The sequence below is a fragment of the Melanostigma gelatinosum genome (genome assembly GCF_949748355.1).
Source record: "Melanostigma gelatinosum genome assembly, chromosome: 4".
Lineage (NCBI taxonomy): Eukaryota > Metazoa > Chordata > Actinopteri > Perciformes > Zoarcidae > Melanostigma > Melanostigma gelatinosum.
In genome coordinates, this window is record NC_136637.1 from 13,509,139 (window position 1) to 13,536,531 (window position 27,393).

A 27,393-nucleotide genomic window follows, 5' to 3' on the forward strand; every position below is an offset into this window, starting at 1 on the left:
TGTGCACTGCACTTGATCATTATGTACATCTTGTAACGGTAAACAGACCTGAAAAGGAACACATGAACATAATTTGTACACAGTTTAGTCATACTTGAACAGCAGACAGGCAAACACATAACGTACAGTAGTCTGTTTACAAATCTGATCACTTCCATACATACCACAACTTCAACCAACACACATCCATTGACTACAGTATAGAGGTTAGCTTTTTAACATAGCCGTAAGATTGCAGAGAGAGAATTCAGTCAGTGAGGGAGCTTATGGGGGTTATTTCACATGTAGGTCCTCAGTGTAAATAGAGCACAGGAGCACATACTACAAGCTTCCTGTGTCTGGTAAGTCACCAAAGAAAGCAGTAGCCTCTAGATCAGAGTTCAGCCTTTTCTGACTGAGACTCAGTCTTGTCCAGGGACCCATTTCAGTCAAGACGCTCTGTCCAGTTAAAGAAACAGCACTTTAAAGCAGTCATACTCAGTATATCCAGTCAAAATCCTCAACACAGCCAATGTGAATCCTGGGTAACAATGAAGTCAAACAAAGGGGGAAAAAAACGTTATGAGGGTTAACAACCTAGAGCTCCAAAATAGAGAGAACCAGAGAGCATGAAATCGATATAAAGAACAGTTCATGAACATGTAAAGGCAAATATTCTGCTCAATTTGTGCGTGTGAAAATTGACTGTAAACACGTTTTTGATAACAGATGTCAAACAACAGAATAAAGTATCTCGACAGTAGAGCTCTGTCAGCATCGCAAAGCTGGAAGCGGAAGATGTTATAGGATCATTGGATTCCTGTGAAAACTTCAAACGCCTAAAAATAAATTGAGAATTGCGTCGGCTTCGGCTTTCCAATAGGTAATTACATATTCTGTTTTTGCATATGTTTGTCATTGGCCCGTGGCCTTCATCCCAGGAGTGTGAAACACTTTATACAAGGAGACAATGTCAGGAGTCAATTTCCAACATACAGAGGAACAATCACATCAGAATATTTGTGAAATTATATGGAGAGAATTCAAATCTGCTCTGGATTCAAACTAACATGTCAAGCCATGTGTGTTGTACCTTAATGTAGATATGAGATGCATGACAGTATTACTCAGCCAGACAAAAAGCTGCATGATAATGATCAACTGTCGAAAAAAGTGTCAGTGCTGAGATGGAAAATATCTCACAAACATAAACAAATTCCATGAAGTGTTGAAATGTAAGCAGATATAAGTCGATTCTGAGTGAAAGTAGTCATTTGAGATGTGATAATGTGAACCACATTAATTCTCTCTCCAACAGTTTACATTATCATCCTACAGTGTGAGGATATTTTACATCCTTGTATCAACTGTTAAGCTATTCCCATGTTTTGCTATCTTGTCAGTCATTTGATGACTGACAAAGTTTGATAAAATCCCAAACATGTCCTTTACATACATTAGCCGATGACGTTCAGTTCTTTTAAACCACAAAAAAACGCAGCAGGTCTGCTACACAAAACAATCAAATAAAAAGAAGCAAGAAGTGAACAAATAAATAAATAACAATGGCTTTCCTTCAAAGCTGCACCGAGTGAAGTTTGTGCTTTCACAGAGCTCCCTTGCAAAAATACATGTGTTCATTTATGAATGAGTAGGCATGAGGCCCCGAGGTGCTCCATGGTGTACATGTGCTGACCCTAAAATACAGTATACAATCCTCAGTTCCCTCAAACATGGAAACACACAAGGCGTGATTACATCAGACACACCAAAAATGAATCACTCTTCCAGTACAAGCACCTTTTTGTCAATCTGACATCTGAACATTAAACCTAAACTGTAGCAGCCCTCTGTCCAGTGTTTTTATTTGAGAGCCCCATTCATTTTCTTTTTCAATTATCCTCAGCAGACTAAATAAATAAGGCTCATGGAGATGGAAGCCAACCAGTAATCAGTTACTGTCAAAAGTGCTGATAGCAGTTTGCTTTCACTCTCTTTGCACTTTCATTACAATTTTCTAAATAAGATAGATTGTTAATTTACAGTTCCAAACAGCCTGTTTTGGATGAAAAGCAGGTTTGTCAGTGACACACCGATTGTAACTTGACTTTTTTGTACTTCTAAGAACATTCAATTGTAAATTTGATATGACAGAACTGATCGTGGATCCAATTTATTTTCACACAAAGTACAGCAGAATGTTTTGTGGGTAAATGCGGTTAAATGCTTATTTGTGCCTTACAGACTACGCTGCCGCTCTGACTCCTTTACTGACAGCCGTCTGTGAAATGCTTGTTCAATTTTCTCCCTGATGTGTTTTTCTCTTATCGTGTGAGCTGTCTCCCCTCAATCAAGCGTTTCTTTTGTTTTTCTAGACGTCCCGGTGACTCTGCTTTGATTGCCCGGTGTGTTTTCGGGGCAAAGGACACTCAAACAGAGAAAGGGCAATGTTGCACCACATACATACAGTAGGAAGGTACAAGTGAGCTACGTGGAGTTGTTTGTTCAATCGCACTGTTCGTCTGGAGGCTGGAGTTCGGTCGTCTTTTGCCGTCTTGCAGATCAACTGGATGTTCTGTGTTTGTGTGTGGTGAGACGAGAAGTACGGGTCAAAGCACAGGTATAAAGGCAGATGTTGTAGGGTGCGGCTGTAGTATGTTGACCAGAAATGGTGACACATTTTTAGGATTGGATAACAGAATCAGGAGGGACATCTTCTCCTCGCTCACTTCCTCTGTTTATTCAGAAGAGGGGTTTTTGTCCTTGGCTTTCAAATTCTGACCAGGCATCATTTAGTTCAATGAAAATCATCTTGGCATATTGTTCATAGGGCTTTCCTGTTGCCTGTGAGGGAAGACAGAAAGAAAAACAGATAAACTCATGGAAAAATCACCTGAAAACATTCTCCACTTCTGGCCATATCCAAATGAGTGATGCAAACGAGGGAAGCTTGGATATAAAACCTAACTTGACAGGTTGAGCTTTGGCCAGACATTTTAAAGCTGACACAGGCTCTTAAAATATATGACTCTGTGGTTGCAGTCAAAAAAGAAACTATAATATAATATAATCTCAAAGCATTCACACAGAGGTGATGAACCTTTGGGAGAAAAATGAAAAAGCTGACAAAAAACAACAAACAGGTCTAAAAAAAACTAAACCTTACGCAAAACAAATGAATGAACAAATTAAACAAAAATAAACTTTGCACAACAACAAAGATATTCATCCTCCAAACACTGTTCTTGACACATTTTATTGTGTTCGTCAGTAAAAAAAAAAACAAGTTAGTTTAGTTCAGATGAATGATCTATTTTTATGTTTCCTTGTATGCATTTACTTTTAGTCACACCAAATCAATATGCCCTTGTTTTTGTGGGCTTATGCAGTTGAACCATATCTGACCGAAAGCATTCTCTAAGTCGTCCCAGTTGTAAATGCTGCCGTCTGGCACTGATTGATTGGTGGGTATTGACCTTGTGATTCACTCACTAGACCCCTGTGATTGCGTACATTTGGGGTTGCACCTACTTGTTCTGATAAAAGAGAGGATGATTAGCAGGCTGAAAAGTAGTTTCTCCCAGCAGATCACAGAGACATAACCTTAAACCACTGAGCATTCCTGGCAGTAAAAAGAAAAAGGCTTCGCTGAAGACTGAAACCACAGGTAAGCTCATTTTACCGGCTGCTGTTGTGATTGCCTTTCCCTTGCCATTCCCTTGCCTCAGTTCACTGTATTTATTCACAGGCACAAACTACTTTCCTTGCGGGTCTGACTGTGAAGATCTGGAGCCAGATTTTGTGGATTCATTGCAACAATGCCCCTGATCCTATACCTCCTAACACTGATCTTGGTGGACTGCACCACAGGAGCCCCAATGGTCGTGAAGGCACCAGACGCAAGCATAGATGGCATCAATATTTTTCTGACTATGGCATGGCAAGTAGCCAACCACATAAGCCCTACTTCTAGCTGTTATGTCTGTGGCCTAATGCCCTACACAGCTGGAGAAGGCTTACCTCTGATGGCCTTACCTGCCTCTGACTGCGACACATGCCACCTCATGCATATTCCGCTATCTCAGTCCTATTCTCATCCTGATTGCTCCAGGCTCTCCAAAATGAGACCACTTAACTGTTCTAGAGGACATGGGAACTGCTACAGATGTCTCAACACTCCCAAACCTGTTCCCATACAGCTCATCCCGAAAAAATTCTCTTGGTGTCTCCAGAATGACGGCGAGACACACGTGGGACAATCAGACTGCCTTCGTTCATTCAAATGGGACCCAAGACAAACCAATATGGAATTTAAACGTCTGGATTCTGCACCTCAGCAATGTTTGGCAGCAGCAGGCCAGGGTCGCTTCAGTGCTCTAGCTCACCACTCTGCCAGATGCTCCATCTCCTCTCCTGTAGGAATGTACTGGGTATGTGGAAACCTTGCGTACCCGTATCTTCCCGTGGATTATAATGGCCGCTGCGGATTGGCCTACGTCATCCCGGCTATGAGGGTGGCTCACTCCCTGCCCCAGAAAGCTGTCAAACGGGTGCAACGTGGGCTTTCAGATGTCTTTGGGACTCACCATCAATCAAATTTCAAGAACACACTCGGCCCCATTCTTCCTTTTTACGGAATTATGTCTGCATTAGATCAAATCGCCGATCTGTCTCATTCGATAGAAGTTATAGCTAATGAAACCGGTAAGGCTCTCATGCTTCTGTCAACTGAACTCGCCTCTGTTAGACTTTTAGCTTTACAAAACAGAGCAGCTTTGGATTTTCTTTTAGCAGCCCAAGGAGGAACGTGTGCTGTCATTGGCTCTGAATGTTGTACCTTTGTGCCTGACTATAACGCTACGATTGGCGATATAATTAAGCACCTTCATGATACTGCCAACTCTGTTCACCAGGATAGCAGTTCTTTATTTGATTGGTTGAAAACTGCTTTTGGTTCAATGGGTCATCGTGCTGTTGAAGTGCTGATCATTGTGGTTGTTTTCATTTTATTACTCGCTTTCTTTATATCATGTGTGAAAAAGTTCATCTTTAATATAAGTTAAGTACAAACAACTTGCAATCGTATGGCACTAGGATTTTCCTTTTAACTTTGCCAACATGACTAATCCTTAGATGGTATATGTCTCTTAGATTACAGTAAAACTGTAACAATGTGCTTCAAAACACGTTGTCAATCACTTTGTTTTACCATCTTGATAATTACTAATTTTATGAGAATTGCTCATAAACCTGATTTTGAACAGATTATGTGTTTTAGAACTTTTAACTTCTGTTCGGGGTTTCAGGGACACAGCTGTAAAACACAAATACACAATTCATTTAAATGCGCTCTATATCTGTGATTGGTGTTGACAGAACTTTTTGAAGTTTAACAATTGTAAAAAATTGTAACATTACACTATTTGACCCACAAGTATTAAATAATAATAAAACATGAACTATTTCCTTATTTTGTGTAATAACACTGCTGTGCAAGTCCAGTTTGCTCCAAAGAGAAGTTAAATTCTTCTCTATATATGGTGTTTTCAAAATAAAAGAGCAGGCCAAAAAATATATGAATAATATTGTGTGATGGGGAAAATCTGGATGAAACGGTAATTGTTCTAAAATGGGACAAAGAGTCTTATTTTCTCTCCCTGCATTCATACAGGTAGAGAGCCTCACTTTATTATTATTATTATTGTTATTATTATGTCCACCGGTCATAATGTGTCTCACCTTATCTGGATGGACGACCAGGACTGCTTTGCGGTAGACCTTTTTAACCTGTTCCGGAGTAACCAGGTCAGCCATGCCCACAGACTTCCACCGCGTCTCCCCCTCCCACAGCACAGTGTGCATGGTGGACAGCAGAGCACGGATGTTACGCTCCTTCCCCTCGATCCAGTCCAGAATCTGGGACACAAACAGGAGCGGGAAGGAGAGGGAGCCAGATTTGAAACAATAATTAGAAATTCGTGATTTCTGGCTCTGGTAAAAATGTTTTTAGAGTAATTAGAGGATCCAGTTTGGTCATGGGAGACCTACATCAGTTGCATCATAAACTCTGGAATACACAGAAAAGATTTAATCGCCAAAAGTTTTTGAGTGCACTGTCCTACTTTTGGGAACTACTGAATTGCTTGTATTGTGCCACACTGGATAAACAGGTGACTGAAATGCAATTCTACTCAGATGTAGTGATGCAAACGTCATGGGACTTCATGGTGTTTCTCAAAGAAACAGCAAAATATACAGAATACAACATCCAACACAAAAATACAACAGCAAATAAGGACAACAAACCACTCTTTGAATGATTAGTGCACAGCTCAACATCACATGAGAAAAAATCCCCTGCCTTTATTTTCTCTGGGTCCATCTCTTTGGCCATCTCCTCCTTCCTCATCTCTGCTATAGTCCTGGGCCCTTTCTTATCTTTGGCCCCTGCAAAGCCCTGACCAGATAGCAGGTCATCAAAGTTGGCATGCAAGACTTTGGGCTTAGAACCTGGGAGAGAGGAATGCAAACAACAAAGACAGAAAACATACTGTTTTAAAGCCATTTTAAGCCACTTACCATCCTGTACTACATGCTGCAATGCTCTGAGAACTACTGATTGAGTGAGAGATTCACTCCCACTGAAGAATGAAAGGGCTTGGTACTTTATGTAACAGAGACAATACAGATAAACATGTAGAGAGGAGTAATTCAAAAGATATGATGTATACAGGGCATCTAGCTTCAAATAATTAGGGCAATTTATGTAAAAGATTTCATGCCTACAAGAATTTAACAAATTCACAACCTGACCACATCGTTTTCATCATAAGAGACAACATCTCATCCACATCTCATGCTCACCCATGCTAGCCTGTGCTTTGGCCCCAGCACTGGGCGAGCCTCCCCCCATTGCAGAGAAGCTGACGTTGTAGTTGGGTCGGTTCTGGGGCGACGTGTGAGTCATGGGGGTGTGACTGGGGCTGGGCTTTGGCTGCGGGGCAGGGCCCTGTCCTTGGTGTTGCCATCCTCCACCGCCTCCAGCACCTGGCTGCCACGATGGGAAGCCGGCTCCTGCGTTGGCCTGCCACCCTTCTGCATGCTGGGGAGACGGAGGAGGTCGCGAAGGGGAGCCCATGGGAGGGAGGGAAGGGGCGGTTCCAGTAGGAGTGGTGGGTTTGCTGGAGAAGCCAGGACCCGCTAAAGGAAAGGACAGAGATAATGACATGTAGTAAGGTTGAAATAACAACGGCTAATGTGCTACAGAATATTTCCAGTGACTGACCTCCAAGGCTTCCCCCGAGGTTTCCTAAGTCAGCGAACGGGTCCAAGATGTTTGGCTTGTTTTGGTGGGTGGGGGTGCTGTTGACCGATCCTGTGGGGCTAGTAGTGGCTGACCGACTGCCCATACCAAAGCCTGCTCCGGGAAAAATCAACAAACAAGTCATATATTTGTAGCCCTTCATTTTACAGAGCTCTTTTGGTCTTCAGCATTTAGTTCCACCAGCTCTCACAGATGTTAATACATACAATTGGTTGAGTTGGTTTCCCCAGTAATGTGTTAGAATAACTTTTAGTGCTGTTGGTGTGTGTGTGTGTGTGTGTGTGTGTGTGTGTGTGTGTGTGTGTGTGTGTGTGTGTGTGTGTGTGTGTGTGTGTGTGTGTGTGTGTGTGTGTGTGTGTGTGTGTGTGTGTGTGTGTGTGTGTGTGTGTGTGTGTGTGTTTGGGGTACTGGTTTCTACCTGTGCTTGTTGTGGCAGGTCTGTTCCAGTCCCATCCTCCCTTTGCGTTTTGCTGCTGAATATTGACGGATGGGGTGGAGGGCGGGACGGGGGAACTCCGGCCTATCCAAGCACATGAAAGTTTGTCACACACTGAGCTGAGAACACAGTGACTCACCCACACAGCCTGGGAAAAATAATAACAGGGTTGAGTCTCATGAGAGGCATTATGAGGGGGCAGTTTTATGTCTAAATGGATGTAGTTGTTCGTTCTTGGAACAGATTTTTTACTGTTGATATCTCCTTGCTCGAAAGGCACAGATAAAGTGTATTATTTGTTCTAGTTAGAGGTCTGCAACCTCTCCTACAAATGTATCAGGCCTGTTCAGACCTGTGTTCTAAGCCTTACTGCCAGCCCAGGTTGGGTTCACGCCAGCAGTATATTACTGTCAATTTTAAATTATACACTGATTAATAGGCCTACTGACACAGTAATGTTGTTGTTGTCTTGCTTCATCATGCACACACTGCTTTGTAAAGGTGTGAAGTCTAAAGAAATGTCTTCAAGCTGATGGGGAATTATTCATGCTGGGGGTGAAATATCAAGCCCGTGCAATATCTATGCTTACTAATCAGACAGGCTGCAAATACTCAGCAGACATCATGCAAGCCCATTCATTTCCACACAGCAGCAATAGAGAAAAGACGAACTCTTGCAAGACTTGTGCGTGAGTGAGCAATAATAGAGCACAAAAATATGAGAAAGGAACAAGTCATGAACAAACACAGGACAGTTTAATACATCTTGGTGGGAAAAACAAGTTTTAGAAATTTTAACCAGAGTTGCTGAACAGAGATGATGACGATGCATGTTAATGTGTTATGGTGGGGCAGCAGACTTGCAGATACTGCATAACGTGTCTTACCCTGATATGGACTCTTTTACATCCAAAATGCTGTGAGAGTGTGCAGCAGGCAGAAGCATGCCTTACCCAAGCTTGTAGGCTGCAGGGTGGGTGATGGAGAGCGAGCAGCATGCAGGAAGGGGTCTGGCTGCCCTACATTACCTGGTCCAAGGAATGAACCCATCATGTCCTGAGGCTTAGGCATGGGACCCGTCCCAAAGGGATCAAATGCTGAGGGACACATACATACCCACCATTATCATTGCCTTACTCTAGAAAATTGTATGTTTTACTTTTATAAAAGTTGTTTCATTTTATTTTCTTCACTTTTGCAATACAGAATGTGTTTTTCAGATGTCTAAATTATCATGAACCAGGTGTGAGAATGAGTATAGCATATTTTTGCCTTCTTGGCATTTATATTTTGATGCGTTTATTTTTTAATAATTACTAACTGTATTAGCGTGAAAACATTATTTAAAATGAAGGTCAATGTATGCGCTTATCAACAGCATGGGAAGAGGAAATTTAACAACATATCATCTGATGAAATTTGTGAGAAGATGTTGAAAGCACCAGAGAGAGCTATTAAACTGACCTTTGTTCAAATTATTTTGTCAGACTACTATTTCTAAATCTAAGAATGAACTTTCACGCTTAATTATCAGTCATTAGAAAAAAACACTAAAACCCTAAATGTGAACCAAGCAATCTAAACTTATTTTAAACAATATCACATTTTAATATTTGTTTTAGGGTTGTGTTTCAAATCGAATGTACTTTCCAACTTGGGATCTCACCTGTTGGTGCAGGAGAGGGACATGGCGAGCCAGTGTTTGGGACCACTTTATGTGGTGTGGACTGGGCAGATGACGCCCCACTGGTTGGCTGGGGTGGGCCCCCGAACAAGTCCCCGAGGAGGTCAGTCGTTGCGGCTGCAGCAGAAGGGGGATGAGATGAAGGTCGGTTCATCTCATCGAGGCCAAGAAGATCCACTTCCTCGGCGGGTGCAGGGGCGGCAGCCATTGAAGCAGGGGGTTCGGGTCTCTGCGGGGCCGTGCCGGCGTTGCTTCGCTGGCTGGAGAGAGAGAGCATCTCATCATCCGAGGGCTCGCTCTCCTCACCATGGCCCCGACTGTCTGCACCTGCATGAGGCCGACTTGGCTCTGCAGGTGTATGAGAATGAGGAAAAAGGGGAGGGGAGAGGTGTAATTAATTACCAAATGAGACAGAAGCATACAAAGTGGTAAAAGGTAGAGAGCAATAACAACGCAGACAAAGGAAATGAATTGGGACAAAGCAGACTGAAATACAGAGTAGGTTAAGAGGGAAAACTTGGGCATAATGGACAACTATGTAGGTCATCTCTGCTACAAGCACCAGCTTTTCTTCTGATTCTGTGTACTGTGTGCTATAATACACTAAACTGCACACTTTGCAGTTTGCCACTGGTAGCTGCTCTTAGCTACAACAATTAGACGAAGTCATTTCTATAACAACACAATAAATCTTAATTTACGAGTCCAATCAATAGAATATACAGTGTGCTTTTAAAGAAGGGATGGGATGTACGTGTGACTATAAACCTCAGCTAGGATTAATCAAGAGCAATATTTCACTTTGGTAGAACATGTTTAATCTCTACCACTTATAGCTGCACAGTTTTCCCCTTTGCTTCCTTTTGCTATACCATCACTGGGATTATGTTCTTTTTTTCCCAGTTCACCATATTTCTCTGGGTACAGGGAACATTAGTCTGCTGTTGTAGGCCATCAGGGGAATTACATACAAGAGCAATGTATTCATGTCTCTAGATGTTTGGTATTTATTCAAGAGACAGATTAAAATCATCTACCAAAATGATATATCACTGCATAACAAGGATGGGGTTAATTTCAATTCAATCAATACAGATCGTAAATGGAAACAGCCAAGTGATTTCCCAATAACAGAAGATATATTGGTCTCTGGGTTCAATGCTCTCTCTACATTTTGGGGAGAGTGTGATTGAATTGAACCAATCCCTGTTTAACTTCTCTAAAAGGTCTTTGGTCTCCTCTATTGTCTTACCCTCCAGATCCAATCCCTCCATTTCATCTTGTCGGGACAAAAATTAGAGTTAGTTCGTTCGTGTGTTCTTGTGTCTGCATGTAAATGTATGTGAATGTGTGTTTTGCACATACCACATTATCCTACCTCAAGTTATCGATTGCATTTCTGCACCATCTTATACATTTTTGCATATAAATTTGGTTTTAACTGTATTGTGCATTTAACTGTGTTTTAACTGTATTTTTAGATGTGTATTAGTCACTTGTTTCGATCCTTTTTGCTTTTGGCTAGCATCAGTTTTTGTAAGTAGGCCTATTTTTTCATTGGGTTTGTGAGCTGAGACTTGATACAGGTCCATATTGTTGGCTTAACTTTCTAAAATACTGCTGCTAATGGTACAGAGTCTTGACAGATGTTGCTTGTGATTGAATACTGACATCATAATCGCTGTTTTATCTTTGGCTACACCACGGGCATTTAATATGGCAGTGGACACCTATTTAGTTATGGACAGAAAAACTAGAGAGCTTTTCAGAAAGGCTGATTAATAAAGACAAACTTTATAAAATAGCTTCCAATCTAAAGTGTGATGTAGCTACATTAGGCCTATGCTATTTATTTTACATATATACAGTATATGTGGCCAACATTATTGTTTGTGTGTCATATTTGTCCCCAGTGTAGCCGTCCCCACTCTACCAGCAATAGCCAGTGCGTCCTGATGCTCCTGATGGCAGGAGAAGAGCACATTGGGGTTGAGATCTTTACAGGGGAACTGCTCCCACGGTGGTGTCAGGTCTTTTTGTTTATCCACCCCCTCCACCTCCACGTCCAGTACCACATGGAAAAGCTGGGGGTACTTCTCAGGAGAGTCGCATGCATCCAGCTCTGGTCTGAGAGGAAAATGTATCGTGTTATAGTGAGAAGTACAGCGAGGGAAAACAGACAGTATTTGGCAAGATTGTTTAAAATATGTGCTCGAAAAATCATGATTTCAGCCCTCTCTGTCAAACAATTACTTGCGCTCATTGTATTTTCAGGTTGTTGGTGACAGTATTAAGATATCTAAAGGGATCAACAAGATGATCAATCACAGTGATTAAATAGAAGACATGTACTCACTTGTTAAACTTTAACATGGTGGTACCAGGAGCAATGAAGCCAGTGTGAAACTGGATCTGGAAGATCTGGGTGTTGGACACCTAACGGCAGTAGAACAAATGTAAGTGTGAGTCATGGGATATGTTAGTGTATCATACCAAATTGCATCAAAAGTCAAATGCACTGTAGTCTCTCACTGTACAATTATCCTAACTGTCCTAAGTACAACTTTATGTTGGACTATGTCATGTTCACTCACTAAGAAATCGCATGTTGCTTTGCTTAGAATTTTACAAGCCTGCTCTCATAGTTTTCGACTGAATTCCTATGACAGCATTTTATATATCAACTGATTTGTAGAATATAGACCATAGAGCACCACATGCTCAATAGAGTATGTGGTGCCTAAGCGGATCAAAAGTCCAGCTGTAAAGAAACTGGTTGTAAACATGTCCACTTCAACCCATTTACCTAAATGGATTTGTACAGCAATTAAAAAAGAGGGGGAGTTATTATCTAAAATGTCAGTTCGATTTTAGTGGTTTATTCCTTGGAACTTGGATTACTGTAAAAGCTGTGGTTGCATGCACGCACTTTTAAATTGAATTAAAACCTACGAAGCGCAGCATACAATTTTAAACCAATACCAGCAAATATATTGTTGGAAGTAAAATTATACGATAACTACAACAAACAACAGCCAAAAATGGCTAAAAAGAGAGTTTTCATTTCAGTTAGCAGCAACACCTGACTGTTTCATGGCTGATCATGTGCCAACAAGATTTTTCCAACATTGTCATTGTGCAAAATAGTTTTTTTTGTCAAGTTTTATAGGGATGTTGACTTTATCAGTAGACAGACATGGTTTGCAGTTTAGTCCCTTTCAGTAAAAATGCTTTGTAGTATACAACATAGAGCAGATGGAGTTTACCTTGGCCTGCAGTCGTCCCCCGATGGTAGACCTCATGTGGTAGACTGAAACAATGACGTCTCCTTGCACACTCACACCCAGAGGGAAAACTATCTTACCCTCTTGGACCCTGTGCTCTCTGGAGTGTGTGGGAGGGAGAAACCAAACAACATGAGGGGTAGAGGAGGAAAGAATAAATGGGGCAGCAATTGGGAGAAAAATAATTAGAGGACACGCAAAGAGAGAGAGAGAGAGTGGAGAATGAGGAGAAAAAAGGCATGATGTGTTTCAGACTCTTTAAACATACCTTCATATACATCATAGGCTAAATTAAGTCTTGATTTTTTTTTTGAAGGCTTACACACTTCAAATAAAATGCCCCTACCTCATCCTCTCATACTCCTGTGCAGTGGTGAAGATCTTTGTCTCCCCGATGAGGACGTCGCAGAAGGGCCGACAGCCACTGCGCTGCTTGTTGAAACAGGGGACCGGAGTAACGGTGAGACCCTTGATCATCAGGGGCTTGGAGTGTGGTAGACTGGGCTTCTCTGATACCATGCTGCACACGTAGCCTATGTACCTGCATGGAGAGAAGGAAAGATAATCACTTCTATCCTGTGTTAGTTTTAAATGGGAATGCCTCACTCTGTGCTATGTCATGTGTATAGGATAAGGGTAATGTTAATGCTGCCATTTAGATAAACTCTCAGTGAACGTGCACTTAAACTCATGAAGGATGTTGTCAGATACTATGACATGGACTGATAAATAATACAGCTACTGCAGCCTAAGATTTATGCTCCGGCTGAGGAGACTGAGGACTGCTGGCTGCACTATTCATGTTTTGATTAGCCTTTGCCCTACCACAGCCAGTGACCTGAAATTATGCTAGAATAAAAAAAGAAATTCTCCTGAAGGGCCAGATATGAGAAAAATCCCGTCTAATGCTGAAACCCGCTTATCATGTGAATGAGTTTACTTCTGACAGCTTTATTCGATTGTAAACAATCGGATTCAACGGTAGAGAAAACACAGAAAAGAAGACATTTTTACAAAGAGGCCTCAAAGTCTAAACATCTGGTGTGAAACTTCTGCAGATGTTTATTTTTCCTGTCCTTTCTTTTTCTCTTACTTCCACACACACACACACACACACACACACACACACACACACACACACACACACACACACACACACACACACACACACACACACACACACAAATGTTCAGGGTTACAAACTTGTGGTGTGACGGCCAGAGGCCGGAACCTGGTCTCTTGGCGCTGAGCAACTGCATGGCAGGAACTGGATTGTTGAAGAGGTGGCAGAAGCAGAACATGGCACAAACCAAAACACCCGAGGAAGCACGACCATCCTACAAACACACAGTAAGGAGACACTGAGACACTTCAAGAAATGCTGGGTAATCATTGTATTCTAAAGCTTCGATAATATACTTTTTGGTCTCGTCTGCAATGCTTCCATTTACATCTTAGCATTGCAGCAATGACAGCGTGAACATGTATAGCTCAAGCCACAGAACACAGAGATTCTAACTTGGTGAATGCTTGCTGTAGAGCTTCACTGTCATCCTGCTATGAGAAGAACTGTTAAAGTAGTACTGTACCTAGCTTTCTGCTAAATCATCGCTGAAAGAAGTTCATTTTAATATGTGAGTTTATGGAAATGTCTGATGATGAAACCATGTGCCCAAACAGGCCAACATTTTATGTAACGGTAGTCAAGATTTTTGCACACTGAATTGATTCACTGTCATACATTTACTCAGTTCATTTCAGGTTGCAGGAAGACAAAAGCGTTCTTGTGATCCGAAGCAGAGAAAACATCTCATTTAGAAAGGGACCGTTTGGTGGAGGTTATGCAAGATGGAGCAATTTGCCAAGCCACCGCACAACCACAGTGACTTGGCAATAACATGCTCCACAGTGTACAGTGTGGCTGTCACCGAATTAGAAAAGACACAAAGGCCTGTTTCACTGAATACTTCAGTCGTAGCAATTGTATTGCAAAATATTTGTATTTTTATACATTGAAAGTGCCTTCACTTCATCATAAACTAAATGAAACATGGCAATGTATGTGAATGGTTAGAAATGAAAAAGCAAGGACAATTCATATAAAACAATCAATTAAAAATAAATGGAGGATAGGGATTAATATGCTGAGGGTCTTCTTACCGAGCAGGTGATGACACACACATTTTTGGGATTCTGTTTGAGCCAGTTGTGCATGTTCTTACACACAGCAAACAGGTTGTGGAGGCTGGGAGCCTGGCGAGAAGGCCAATTACACTCTGAAACCTGGAAATGAGTTGGTGCAAGAAATAAGAGACAAAGGAGGAATCAGGAAAACAGGGATTGACACAGAAACAGACAGATCCAGACATAAAAAAGCAGAGAAGGGGCGGAAGGCAAATACAAATAGCGAAGGAAGGCAGAGAGAAAGGGGAAAGAAGCAGGAATAGAGGAAACCAAAACATTACTCAGGAGGGGAGGAAATAAGAAGAGGTGGAGGTAAGCAACAACACTGCAGTAGCAGAGCAACACAACACGCCAGTGGCCATAATGAGTCATCTGCTGGAGTTACAGCAACTTTCACAAGCAGACAGGGGGCCGTCTTTGCCATGTTAACTACACAGCTTCCTTGGATGTTTCTGCCAGAGGGTGGCACTGTTTTATCTACAGCGCATGCCTCCCACTTGAAACCAAATCCAGCTGTGCTGCATGACTACATGCTGAGATAGTCATAACCATAAAGATGGAATAAAATAGAATAGTTGGAGCATTCAGATTCAAATCCCGCTTTTGAAATTTGTCGGGGACACTTTGGTTGGTGAACCATAACTTAGATCTTTCATTTAGAGACATATCGGGTCACAAGTGATCATTGCATGTACACGATGTTGAATCACTGCTGTGTTACATCTCTTGAAGATTAAAGATTGTTATGTGTACTAAAATACAAACCCCAATGTTGCTATATCTTATTGAAGCTTAAATGACAGAGGAGGGGTGAGTAATGATAGGCCCTATTGTGGAAATTAGAGGTTTCTCTCAGGGTGCTCCCATAGCTTGTGAGCAGATGTAGCGACAGTTCCCACTTAAAATGCTGGCAGACCAAAAATAGCCGTCAAACTGTCAATGAGTCCTCATGTCTCACTGGAGTGTTGTAATAAAGTAAAAATGCTGCAGCAGCCACTAACAACTAGGCACAAACTAACACATCTGTAGGGGGTTTCATCTGTAGCGTTATGAGGCAGTATCACACTCACCCTGTTGGAGAATTTGGCGCCGCGGTAGTTACGCTGTGATAGATTGAAGACGGTGTAGTGGTCGGCATGACGACTGTCGAGGAAGGAGCGGATGTCCTCTACATGGTTCTGGTAGCCGATCTGCACCGACTCCGCTGGGTAGGACATCACTGAAGATAAAAATGTTTGTATTTTGAATGTTGCTTATTTAGTCATGGGTGACGTTACAGAGAATCACTTATGATTTGAACTTTCGGGGCGTTTAAAATGCAGCTTTTTTAATTGTGAGCTTTGGACACGGATTCATTATTTCTGGAGAGAATGTTAGAAGGCATCTACACACAGCTCACACATGCACACAAAGTCCAGTAGCTGCAACCAAACGTGTTTACCTATGATCCGAGATGTGATGTAGGCAATATCCAGCTCCCCTTTAGTGTACCTGTAACAAAGAAAGATTTTTTAAATAATACTTTTCCATGCAAATCTCATGACACGGAGAGAAGTAAAAGAGAATTACAATCAAAAGCTATGTCGGCCTTCAGCAATATTTCAACCACAGTGAATGTGATTGAGTCAACTTACACCCTAACAAATCCTTGAAATGTGCAGTGAAACCAAACACCCTTGCTCTGTGTTGTGTTACAGGTGTTATACAGGAGGCCCGTGTGTTGATGGTTTCAGACAAAGTAAACATTTCGACAAGAGAGTCAAACGATTCCCTGTTCTTGAAATATATCAGATCATTAAAAAGAGAAGATCAATGCATGACCAGCATCCAAAAGGTTGATTCATCTGCCTCCAGCTGTCAGTGCATCAGGCTGCATGTCGTGCACAGCCAAGTAATTAGACTCAACAGGCTTTAGAGCAGAAGCTTCCGCGTGTCTGGCTTTGGGGAAGTTGTCTTTTTCAGGCTCACCACACTAGGCTGATCTGCCCGGGATCAAAGGAATACCATATGTGAATTCTTCAATTGAGCGTCATTGCCTTTCATTGCTAAATTTAGCTTTTCCATATGGAGTTTTTTTTCAAAACTGTGAGAGCAGCTGGGGTGCACACACACACGTAATCCACTATGCACCATGGAAGTGAAGGAAAACAGTGCATATGAAACACTATGAAGCAGGTGCAGATTTGAGTGTAATTTGTTGTAACAGACTCACTAAACGTCTTATTTCTTGTATTTGAATTTATAAAAATGTTTTTATCCAACAGCGGCACGTGGATCAATTTCTCACTGCACTGCACTACCACATTAGTAGTCTAACGTGCATCAGATTGAGTTGACTTGTTCGCTGTAGTGAAAATCCTGATCTAGGCCAATCACCTCTGTGTGGTCATGGAGCAGTGCCATATGGGCCGAATGCAATCCTTGACCTGGTTACGTAAGGCAGTGCTACTCAACGAGTCTGCTTTGGAGCGAGAGCACGCTAAGTGTGTCTTGGGATTTTATAGTGTTCCACATAAAGACATTTCTGGACATTATGATTCATCTTACATCATCATATATCTCAATTCCAAAAGAAAAAAACATTGCATTGTTTCAGGACATAGACAACTGCTAGTAAAACAGACAAATAAGCCAAGTTAAATCCATCAGAGCTGTTGCGTCTGTAAGCCCTGCAGAATGAAGTAATTGGACCACAGTTCGGGTTTCTATTTTCATCCGCTTCTGTGTGTTTATCCCTGAGTGAAAATGCAGACTGCAGGTTTCATACATTGTCATGAAAGGTGAATATCTGCACTCCTGTATACTATTCAAGCCAGTATGCAAATTACCTTTCTTGACCTTATTTAGGTTGCTAGAGCACATATTGTTTATTACCCTGGGGTAAAAATAGAGGAATGTTTGGAAAAAACATTTGATCTTGTCCTTTGTTTTTGTCCAGGAAATGTATTCCACAAATCTGCTGCTATCCCTGCTTCTCTCCTGAAATAGCTTGTTGGTTATTAAAAGAGGGAAGTAGGTCAGGTGTCAGGTTTAAATGGCCATGGCCAATAGCCATAGACTATGCAAATGAGCAGTCTCCCTGACCTCTTGAGGTTCGAGCTGCAGCCCATTAAAATGTACTGCAAGGTGTGGTGCAGAGAATGAATAGACGAAGAAGGACACAACTGGAAAGAAGGGCAAAGCTGACACTGGGGACTTTTATTATTTATGCTAATCAAGCTCAATAGCTGTCTGGGGCTAATATGTTTCTAACAGCAGCAGTTAATTAATGTTGGGCTAACTGTTATGTGTTTGACTCATTTTCATTTACTGTTGCATATGTGTTCATTTACTGGCATGAGGGAATATATGAATTTACTTCTCTTGTTACTGCACTTATTCATTTTACAACAGACTACCTTTGGTCAAACTCTCTTGTTTAAGGTATCTCATCTTTGTTCTCATTTTGAATCACTATGATTCAATTTGCTCTCCAATACTGTTTTCACAGTTTTGCTATTGTTTTCAGTCCAACTTCTGTCTTTAACCGTTATTGAAAGTGCGTTTATCTCGCAGCATAGCAGTGTAATTACAGGCACAGTGAGGGCAGAAGAGTGAGACAACCAACACACACACACACACACACACACACACATGTGATACCCACAAGAGCCAAACACCACAGTGCCTGTCGTTTATATTTCCTACTGGAAAGTAAACATCAGGAGCACAAAAGCCATTTTAGGCTTCATTACAGTCGTGGAGAAGTAAGTGCTCTAACATAGTCCCCAGTGACTAAACACACACACACGCACTCACTCGGGCTGGATCCTGATGGATATTAGATCTGGGTTTTCCACATACCCTCCATGCTTCTCTCCAAAATATTATTCTTTACAGCCTTTTTGTCTTTTTCAACAGCATTGTTATATATATACATCAAAATGCATGTTTTAAAGTAGAGACTGGCAACCAAGTAAAAGCTACCAGCAAGGCACTGGTCATAAAATCTGACGGGTCTGACACACAGGACACTATACCTGATTTATTGTTTTCATCACATTTCTCTGGTTTGATGCTATGATTCATTTACTTGGGCCACTGGAAAAAGTGAGGAATAAAGTGTGTGGGGTAGAGAAATAATTACGGAGCGACAACGAGAGACGCCAACAGAGTGTTGGTGTTAAGGAAACGGGGAGAGATGAGAAATAAAAATAAGGCTCAATGGCAGTGGTCCAGACTGATCTGGACCACTGCCATTGAGTGTCTCACAGACGGAGGAACACACAGCTGAGCAGATTAGTTTCCCTGCAAAAATTCTCTTCAGCCAGGTAAACATTCAAGCAGGCTGCGTTAAATAATTCAGCAACAGCCTTTTGCCTGGAATATAGATAAGCGGCGGAGAGGAACCAATGAAGTCTAGTTTGGGGTGTTAAAAGAGGGCCAACTGAGCTCACAGGGGTTTTGCCTTGTATCAAGCAAGCTCTTCTACTGAAGTCTTCCAACAGTCAAACTGGGATGAATACACATGCTGCACCTCTGGCAGAAAGTATCGACGTTCAAGCTTAAAAAATGAATCAACTATATATAAAAGCAGATCATCGTGTAATCGAGAGAAATTTCTACCAATGAGGTAAACAAAGATTACAAAATATTTCTTGAAACTAGAATAGAAATCAGGCCACCACAAAACAATACCTGATTGTAAAGATAGTAGGAAAAAATAGAAGAAAGACAAAAGGTTTCGGAGATAATACTCTCCTGTTTCTTTATGGCTGACTCAAACCTGCTTTTTTTTTTTTTTTTTTTTTGCCCACTTTGAAGCAGCGCAAAAAGCTAAAAACACAACATTGACAAAATATTACTTATGAAGGTTATATGGTGAGCTAACAGTTGCATATTTACATATTCAGCAGTGTACACTATAATGCATTTACAGTCCACCCGATGAAGTCCAATCATTGAGCTCTGGTTTGTGTCCACACACCTCTGGGGGAATGATCTGGCTCTTTAGCTGTTAGATGCTCCACGATGTTCACCAGCTGGTCGCTAACTGTGCTGTCTGCTGTTTGGTGCTGAGCAGGATGTGCACAGTGGTTTGAAACCAGGTTGATGAGAGCAGTGAGGTGAATCAAAACAGTAAAGTTGTGGACTGATCAAGAGATCAATAGCAGTTACCGTAAAGCAGGTTTAATGATCTCAAGCAAATGGTGGTTGAAACAACTATTTATTTTAGAGAAGATAGACTAAAATAAGATATTATGACTTCCTTGAATTGATGTTATGATTAATATATTTTGAACAATGGACAAGAGATGCAAATTGCTATTTAGTGGAGAAATATTTACAGACAGACAAAGAGACAAGTTCAGTGTTGATGGTTTTTGGGACAAAAATGAAAATGAGTGAGAGGGGAAAAACAGTGAAAGAGAGAGAGAGAGAGAGACAGAGCAGCCTCCTTTGCAGGGTGATAGAGAGCAGCGGACCTCTCAAGAATACATCATTAGATCCTGCAGCTCGTTATCAAATCTCTCTAATTAACTGCTGACTTTGTCTCCAAGTTTTATGGAAAAAAACAGGGAAACCACCAATGGTAGTCAATGGGCAGGACCCAGAAAACCATGCTACTCTCTCTATATAATCCTGTCAGTATGCTTGGAACTGCTCTGTAGATCTACTATATTGTCTGTTGTATAGCTCAGTTCACAAGATGTTTGTTCATTGATTTACGAGGGCAATAAACCATAGAGTGCACCCTCAACTTTGGAAAATCACTTGTGTTGTCACAGTCATCTTTTCTGTCCTTCCATCTCTAAATAAAGATATTAAATGTAAGGCAGACAACAGCACAGTTAACTCTCCAGTGTGTCAGATCACAGCGGGATAGCTTATGTTGACACTTGTCGTGGCATCATCAAAGAAACCTGTCTAAGCTGTTTTAAAGTGTACTGCACTAAAGTGTGGCAGATTATTGTACCTCTACCCATCTACCTTTCCTTTCCAAAGGCTTTTAGCCGGTTGCCACAGTAGCCTGCCTCCCACCGCCCCATTATCCAAACCACCCACTCACACATACATATAAGTCCACACACAAACACACACCACCACCACCACACACAGGGCCCCAATGAAATGAATCCTTCTGTATCAGCAGTGCACTGGCCATTTGGCACGTTGAACTGCCATGAATAATTCAGCCAGGAGAGGAGACGGCAAAGAGAGGAGAGGAGATAGAGGGAAGGTGGAGCTGAGATGAGGGGTAAGAGGCAGCCGAAAAAAACACCGCTGGAACGACATGGACAGGAGAGTGGGAGTTTGCCAAGACGTGAGCAGCAGAGGAGCAGAGACACAACGATCAAACCTGCTGAGTCAATAGTGAGAGAGGAGCTGTGTGTGTTTCTGACAATACAGAGGCCCCTTTGTGCTGCCCTGTGCAGATGCCTGTGCACAAACACACTGGGACGACCGAGCCGTGCCAGACTCTGCTGCCTCCCTCTTTTCTCCCTCCATCCACAGCGCTCTGTTTCTCTTCTAAAGCTGTTGGACACTTACTTTGCATCGTAATCAGTGGCTGAAACAACATTCAATTGCTAATAGCTACATTTGATATTTAGATGAACATGAGCAAAATCCAACTGTGTGACCAGGTCTGTGCAGTGTGATTCATGTTGTTTTGCTTTACTTTATAAACTGCTCCAAATTCTACAATATCACACTGTGGGTCCAATAAAGTCGTCATGTCAGACTACACAATATCAGTATTGAGCATTTCAGAGGCAATGCATGCCTGTTGTTCAACAATGTAATTATAAAAAACAGACGACATGTCATACGTATACTTTCTGACCCACATTGCTGGTAATAGCACCGGCAGCAGGCAATGAGGCAACGTCAACCTGTGTCGTTGGTCCTCTAAGATTGTCCTGGTTCATTTGAAAAGGTGAGGGCGTGAAAGGACGGAGATCGTGACCAGATTGTATTTATCTGAAGAAAGACGGGGAATAGGGAGGCAGAGGCTGAAGGAGAAGAACACAATAGCACAGCACATCATGTGTATGAATGCAGCGCTATAACTTACGTGGCAACCTGATGCATGACCTTGGTGGAGGTGTCTTTCAGCGTGTCCTTCAAGTTGTCTTTGAAGTTGCTGAAGAACTTCCCAGCTCCTCCCTTCACCATATCCAACAGTCCTCCGCCATAGTTGGCATCCATATCTGGGAATAGAGGACCATTAGCCAGTCAGAATCCGGAGGGAAACAAAATATACATCAGGCATATGATCCACAGAAAGTTCCAAAACTCAAATGTAACTTTGCCCGTGGCAATTAAAATGACCGCTGTTAACTGAATGGGCACTCACAGCGTGGCTGTAGTGTAGTAAGGGCTGCAGAAAGGTTTAATACAGTACCTCAAAAATAACACATAAGTCATCAGTGTCTGGGCTTTAGACTTCAAAACAGGAAACTTATTTAATGAAAGATATCATGCATTTACCAGACAGGGACAATCTAACGTGAGCTATTGCATTATGTGAATTTTAGAATCCAGTGTTTTTGGAGTTTGACCCATTGTTCCATACTATATCGTCTAAAAGTCAAGATATCTGCAGCTTTTTTTACTCCAACTTAACAAAAGTACAGTACTAAATCAATGAAGTACTGCTTTGACTCTTATACATTAAAAGGTATTACTCTAAATACAAATAGCCTTATTTTCATATCAATAATCGTGGTTTTTTTTGTTGTTTATAGATTAACACATAACACACCACACGCTTTTATCTGCTGACTGTCAGCACCTGCTGACCCAGACTGGAACAGACCCAGTCACACTTGGTTGTCATGTCCAAATCATTTTCATTTTCTGCTCAACAGTGTGTGTCCTTGTCTTTAGCCCAAGGCGATAAAGAATTCTCACTACACCACTAAAACTGGAGTTCTGGGGTTTTCAATTGACACAAGTATGGAAGCACAATATATAAAGGACTAAAAAATGATTAAAGAGTACTGCACCACTGACATTATCACATCTGTGCCTGCATCATTTCATCTATCTGAGGAGCAGAGTGTGTTAAATCTTGGTAAGGGAGAAAGAAAGAGAAGATAACAATCGAAAGAGCTGAGCTCCCAAATAAAATCCATGTTCTTTGTTTTCCAATGCCTTACCCTGTTAAATCTACTGCTGACTGCATTTAACTTCTTAATCATTTAATTTGTTGATTGCATCCAGAGCTAATGCCATACAATCACAATTTAACCTTCATTTGCCAAGGGTTAGATTAGCAGATCAATATCACTCTCATCATGTCTGTACACTAATATGAAGCTACGGCCAGCAGCTGTGTAATTAGCGATTAACACGTTATCTCGTGTTTATTTATTCCATACAAACATGTAAGGATAGTCTGAAGGCTTATTTTGTTGTCTTTGGACAGACGCAGCCGAGCTGCTTCCTCTGGTTCCAGTCTTAATGCTAAGCTAAGCTAACCATTTGCTGATTGTAGTTTGATTAAAGTAGTCTCAATCTTCTCCTGTAACTCTCTGAAGGAAGGGAGTAAGCATATTTCTCAAAATGTTGAACTATTCCTTTAATATGGCAGCCATATTGAGCATATGCTGAGGGATACAAACTGAAATGCTTCCCTTGCATTTAGGCTATATATATATATGTGTTTTGGTCTACATTTAACCTCCTTGCTATGCACATTTCCCAGTGAGCATGACAGAATGTATTAGAAATGTATTCGGAAAACTCTGCCTTGAAATCAAGAGCTATGTGAGCTTGACCTGGATCTGCCAATCATGTTCAGATACCTGCAAAGGTAAAGAAGTATGTTATGATGAAGGAACAAACGTGCTTTAAATGAATCTCACTACCGAGAGAGCGAAAAACAGGACCAGGCCAAAAGCTTAACCCCTCCTCCCTACTCCACCGCCTCCTATTGCTTTCACAGTTGACCAATAGAAACAGAGAGAGAGGGGGAGAGCGAGAGAGAGCGAGAGAGAGAGAGACGACTGAGGGAGAGGAAAAGAGAAAGACTGTTCTCGTTATGTCCAGAGGGATCAGTGGGCTGTCTCCCTCCTCCTACAGCCCCGAACATTTCTCCCTCAATATCCAGCTTGGTGTGAATGACACAGATGGATACAAGCACACAACAATAAAGCTTGACCAGCAAACGCACTGCGCTACACCCGAATCTCAGGGCTACTACACTGTGCCGGGCCGCGGTGTGTCACTGTGTGTGACTGTGGCGTCCACCCGGGACTCTGATCTGCTTCGTTATAGATGCTGCTGATGAGACAAGGAGCGTATGATTAAGCATCTACTATACAGCTTAACCAGAGGAGCCTTAGAGTTGAGAAATGAACATTGCTGGAGATCATGTTGAAGATTGATGTTGCTCTCAGTACCCCAGTTAGAATACAAGCTTAGGCTGATAGGCAACACTTGCTAATGCAATAAGGATCCCAATGTTTGATGTTGCCTAATACTATATCGAACTATTTTTGTCAGTTATATTCAGCCTCAGTGTTTAAAATGAAGTATTTTATAAAACAGTAACAGGCTATGAATGCTGAGTTGTACTCCTCTTTGAAACAGCGGCCTCTGTAGATGTTAGCCGTGTGCACTAGTTAACACCGAGTGACATTTGGAAAGTTGATATATATAGTCTGGACCAGTGGCTTGCTTTTTGGTGACCCCTTGCTTGTGATCCTTACTCAAAGGTCGTGAGATTGTTTTATTAGAATATCTGTTCGATACACACATAAATACCTGCAGTCCTGTTGCCAAAGCGATGGATTTAAACCTTTTTTAATGAGTGGCCTATATTTGATCATCTCTCAACGATATCAAAGGCTATTTTAGCTCCTATTTAGATTTGTTTATTTCCTATTTATCGTCCAACTGGGTCTACTATGCCGTGTCATCTGCTCGTGCCGTTTCCCATCATGAGTATGATGCTGTATAAATGAATGACAGCGTGAATGAATACCTTTACTCGTTAAAATTCTGCTCTCCAGTATATGATGTGCTTTGCCTCTATTTTATTTTGTATCTACTTCTCTGCATGTAGCTTAGCGGGTATGTGCCTCTCTGTTTGTGGCCAGATGGATGTGGGAGTGTGCAGACACGTGAGGCGGTTACAGTGACCAACCTTGCTAATACAGACACCAGGGGGAGGCTCTGATACAGGCTCCATCAGCTAACACAGCAGCAGCAGAGAGCCAAGCCACTCACAGTAAGAGAGAGCGGGACATCAACAGAATAAAGAGCTCTCAGCATTGCCAGAGAGATCAATGAACGTGTCTCCCTTCTTCTTGAGTGCCAACCTTTACCCCCTCAGTATCAGGCTGTGTGTGAATGAGACAGATGGATACATGGACACACACAGACAGAGACAGGCACACACGTACATGAAAGAGAGCATCCGTGAGGCCTGGCAGACCAGACAGACATCTGACACTGGAGCCCCCACCTCGTCCTCCACCCACCCGATCACCACCAACCCCAGTCCCCTTTCCTCATTGACCCTTCTCATCCAGCTTCTTTTCTTTCACACAAATGTCCATCCTTGTGGGCTGGCTGACTCCACAGAGCACTGCAGTGAGGCTCTACAGACTTTAACTTCAAATGTCCAAAGTAACAGACTTTCCCATTTGCCTGCATTCATTGCAAATGCTATAATTATTGCTATTATGATGTACAAACACTGACTTGGCTGTTCACATGTGAAACACTTAAGTTATGGAGTTGAAGCTGAGAGATAAAAAAAAAAGGCTTGTAGCATTTATTTGTCTTCCGCCTACTATTCATTGTACACCTTAGTTAAAATAAATGTAAATAAAGATGTTACTTGAAACTACGCTCATATTGTGGTGATGATGATTTATTAATTAATTTACGTTTGATAAATAGTGGCATCTTTTAACCACCTTTTGGATGGGTCTAATGTCTGGCATGACACATGAATATAAACTAACTAAGTGGCAAATAGTAGTTACAGTTATAACAGTAGTTGTAGTGTCAATGTAGCAATGGTCTGAATAGCAATAGTGACTTTATTCTCCTCAAGAGGTTTTTTTTACAGATGAAAGAATTTATCTCATTGAGGAATTATGTGTCAAAAGAAATTTGCCATTATAACTGAATTTAATAAGCCGATTTACCAGGAGATAAATGATAAAGGATTTTAGTTTTAATTGGATACATTGGGCTTATAATCCATCATATGCAGCCAGTTGACAAAACCTCTGAACTATATGTTGTGTTTCCTCTGACTAAAACTGAAGCAGGATATATTCTCTTTTATTAACTGCTTACATATGAGATTACTCGTGCAGTTATTGATATACAATTTCACATTTCAAGCCCATATGAATAAGTAAATAGGCTATGAAATGTGGTTATTGTGATATATAATACGGAAACTTTGGCTGAAAAATGAGTTTGTATATGCTTTCATGTGTATTTTAATACATTATGGACACTATAGTATTATGTGCTAATAAACATGTGCAGATTAAAAAATATATATGACTTTTTGATACTTCACAAGACATACAGTACATTTAGATCTAGTCTGAACTGTATGTTAAATTAATTGGTACTGGTCACCTTATGAGAAGATGTCCAGGACTGGTTTGCACTTCATGTAAGAACAACACATGCAATGCAGACGATTTTAGAAATTTTACACAAAACCAATGGCACAGGGACTTAACATCTGTTCTAATAGCCCAATCTAGCCATTGAGGTTGGGTCTGGGAGCCACTATGAGCCCTGGAGGGGGTTCCAGGAGGTGCATAGCATACTTTCACTGTTGTTAGCCATTGTGTTGCCCACTGATAAACCCTTACACCAGGGCAGTTACAGGCCACGTTAATACTGCGTAAAGTCATCACATGATACCCAAGCGCTCTCCACGTCAGAGTACAATCAACATCCACGTTCCCGGAGGCGGCGAGGACTCTTACCTGAGCTGTCCATGGTGCTGCAGTCCTCCTCTCTCAGCGGGCCCGCCTTCGGTCCGAGGGTGGCCGCTATGGAACCTGCGAGTGTGGCGCTGCCGCTGCCGCTGCCGCTGCTCCCTCTGCCGACACTGAAGCTATCTCCGCCGCTATCGACCAACTGCAAAGATTCATAGCCATCGTAAATAGTCTTTTTCTTGTAGGCCCCCAGCAAGCTCATTACCGAAGCACACAAGAAAAGGAAAAAAATGAAAGACAAAAGAAGCTCCAAAGACGTAGGCTACGCCGCGCCGTCACCGCCACCACCGCCGCAAACAGTCGTCGCCGCCGCCGCTGCTGCTGCTGCTACTACTGGTGCTGCCGGGTGCACCACATGTCCGAGCAGGAGAGGACGACCCTCCTTTCTCCTCTGTTTTCTGGGGAGAGAAATATGTTGCCGCTCTCTCTCTATCTCTTCTCTCTCTATCTCTCTCTCTCTCTCTCTCGCTCTTCTCTCCTCTCTCCCTCTCTCTCTCCTCTCTTCCTCTTTTCTCAGCAGCACCGCATTTTACTAC

At 41.9% G+C, this 27,393-nt stretch overlaps 1 protein-coding gene across 2 annotated transcripts; it reads right to left on the reverse strand.

The window, feature by feature from the left end:
• Positions 1-12: 12 nt before the first annotated feature.
• dnajc6 (DnaJ (Hsp40) homolog, subfamily C, member 6) lies at positions 13-27,330 on the reverse strand. Of its 2 annotated transcripts, none has more exons than XM_079266701.1 (18): positions 26,846-27,330; positions 21,949-22,084; positions 16,333-16,382; positions 15,962-16,110; positions 14,868-14,990; positions 13,911-14,044; positions 13,054-13,248; positions 12,690-12,807; positions 11,780-11,859; positions 11,357-11,550; positions 9,406-9,771; positions 8,768-8,836; positions 7,722-7,823; positions 7,265-7,396; positions 6,844-7,179; positions 6,341-6,489; positions 5,719-5,895; positions 13-2,823 (listed from the first exon to the last, which is right to left on the reverse strand). In XM_079266701.1, the coding sequence occupies exons 1-18, from the start codon at positions 27,057-27,059 to the stop codon at positions 2,722-2,724; spliced, it is 2,826 nt and encodes a 941-aa protein (XP_079122827.1). In that variant the 5' UTR covers positions 27,060-27,330; the 3' UTR covers positions 13-2,721. The 2 variants fall into 2 exon arrangements, with proteins under 2 accessions (XP_079122827.1, XP_079122826.1); XM_079266700.1 differs by having other exon boundaries at positions 8,693-8,836.
• Between the last annotated feature and the right edge of the window lie 63 nt (positions 27,331-27,393).

Bases quoted from the DNA above. Each gene is read 5' to 3' on its own strand.
- dnajc6 (XM_079266700.1), bottom strand. From the start codon at position 27,059: ATGAGCTTGCTGGGGGCCTACAAGAAAAAGACTATTTACGATGGCTAT. The intron at 14,045-14,867 runs GTAAGAAGACCC...GTGTGTTTGTAG, and splicing joins TGTGTGTCATCACCTGCTCG to GATGGTCGTGCTTCCTCGGG. The intron at 6,490-6,843 runs GTGAGCATGAGA...CCTCTCTCCCAG, and splicing joins CAAAGCACAGGCTAGCATGG to GTTCTAAGCCCAAAGTCTTG.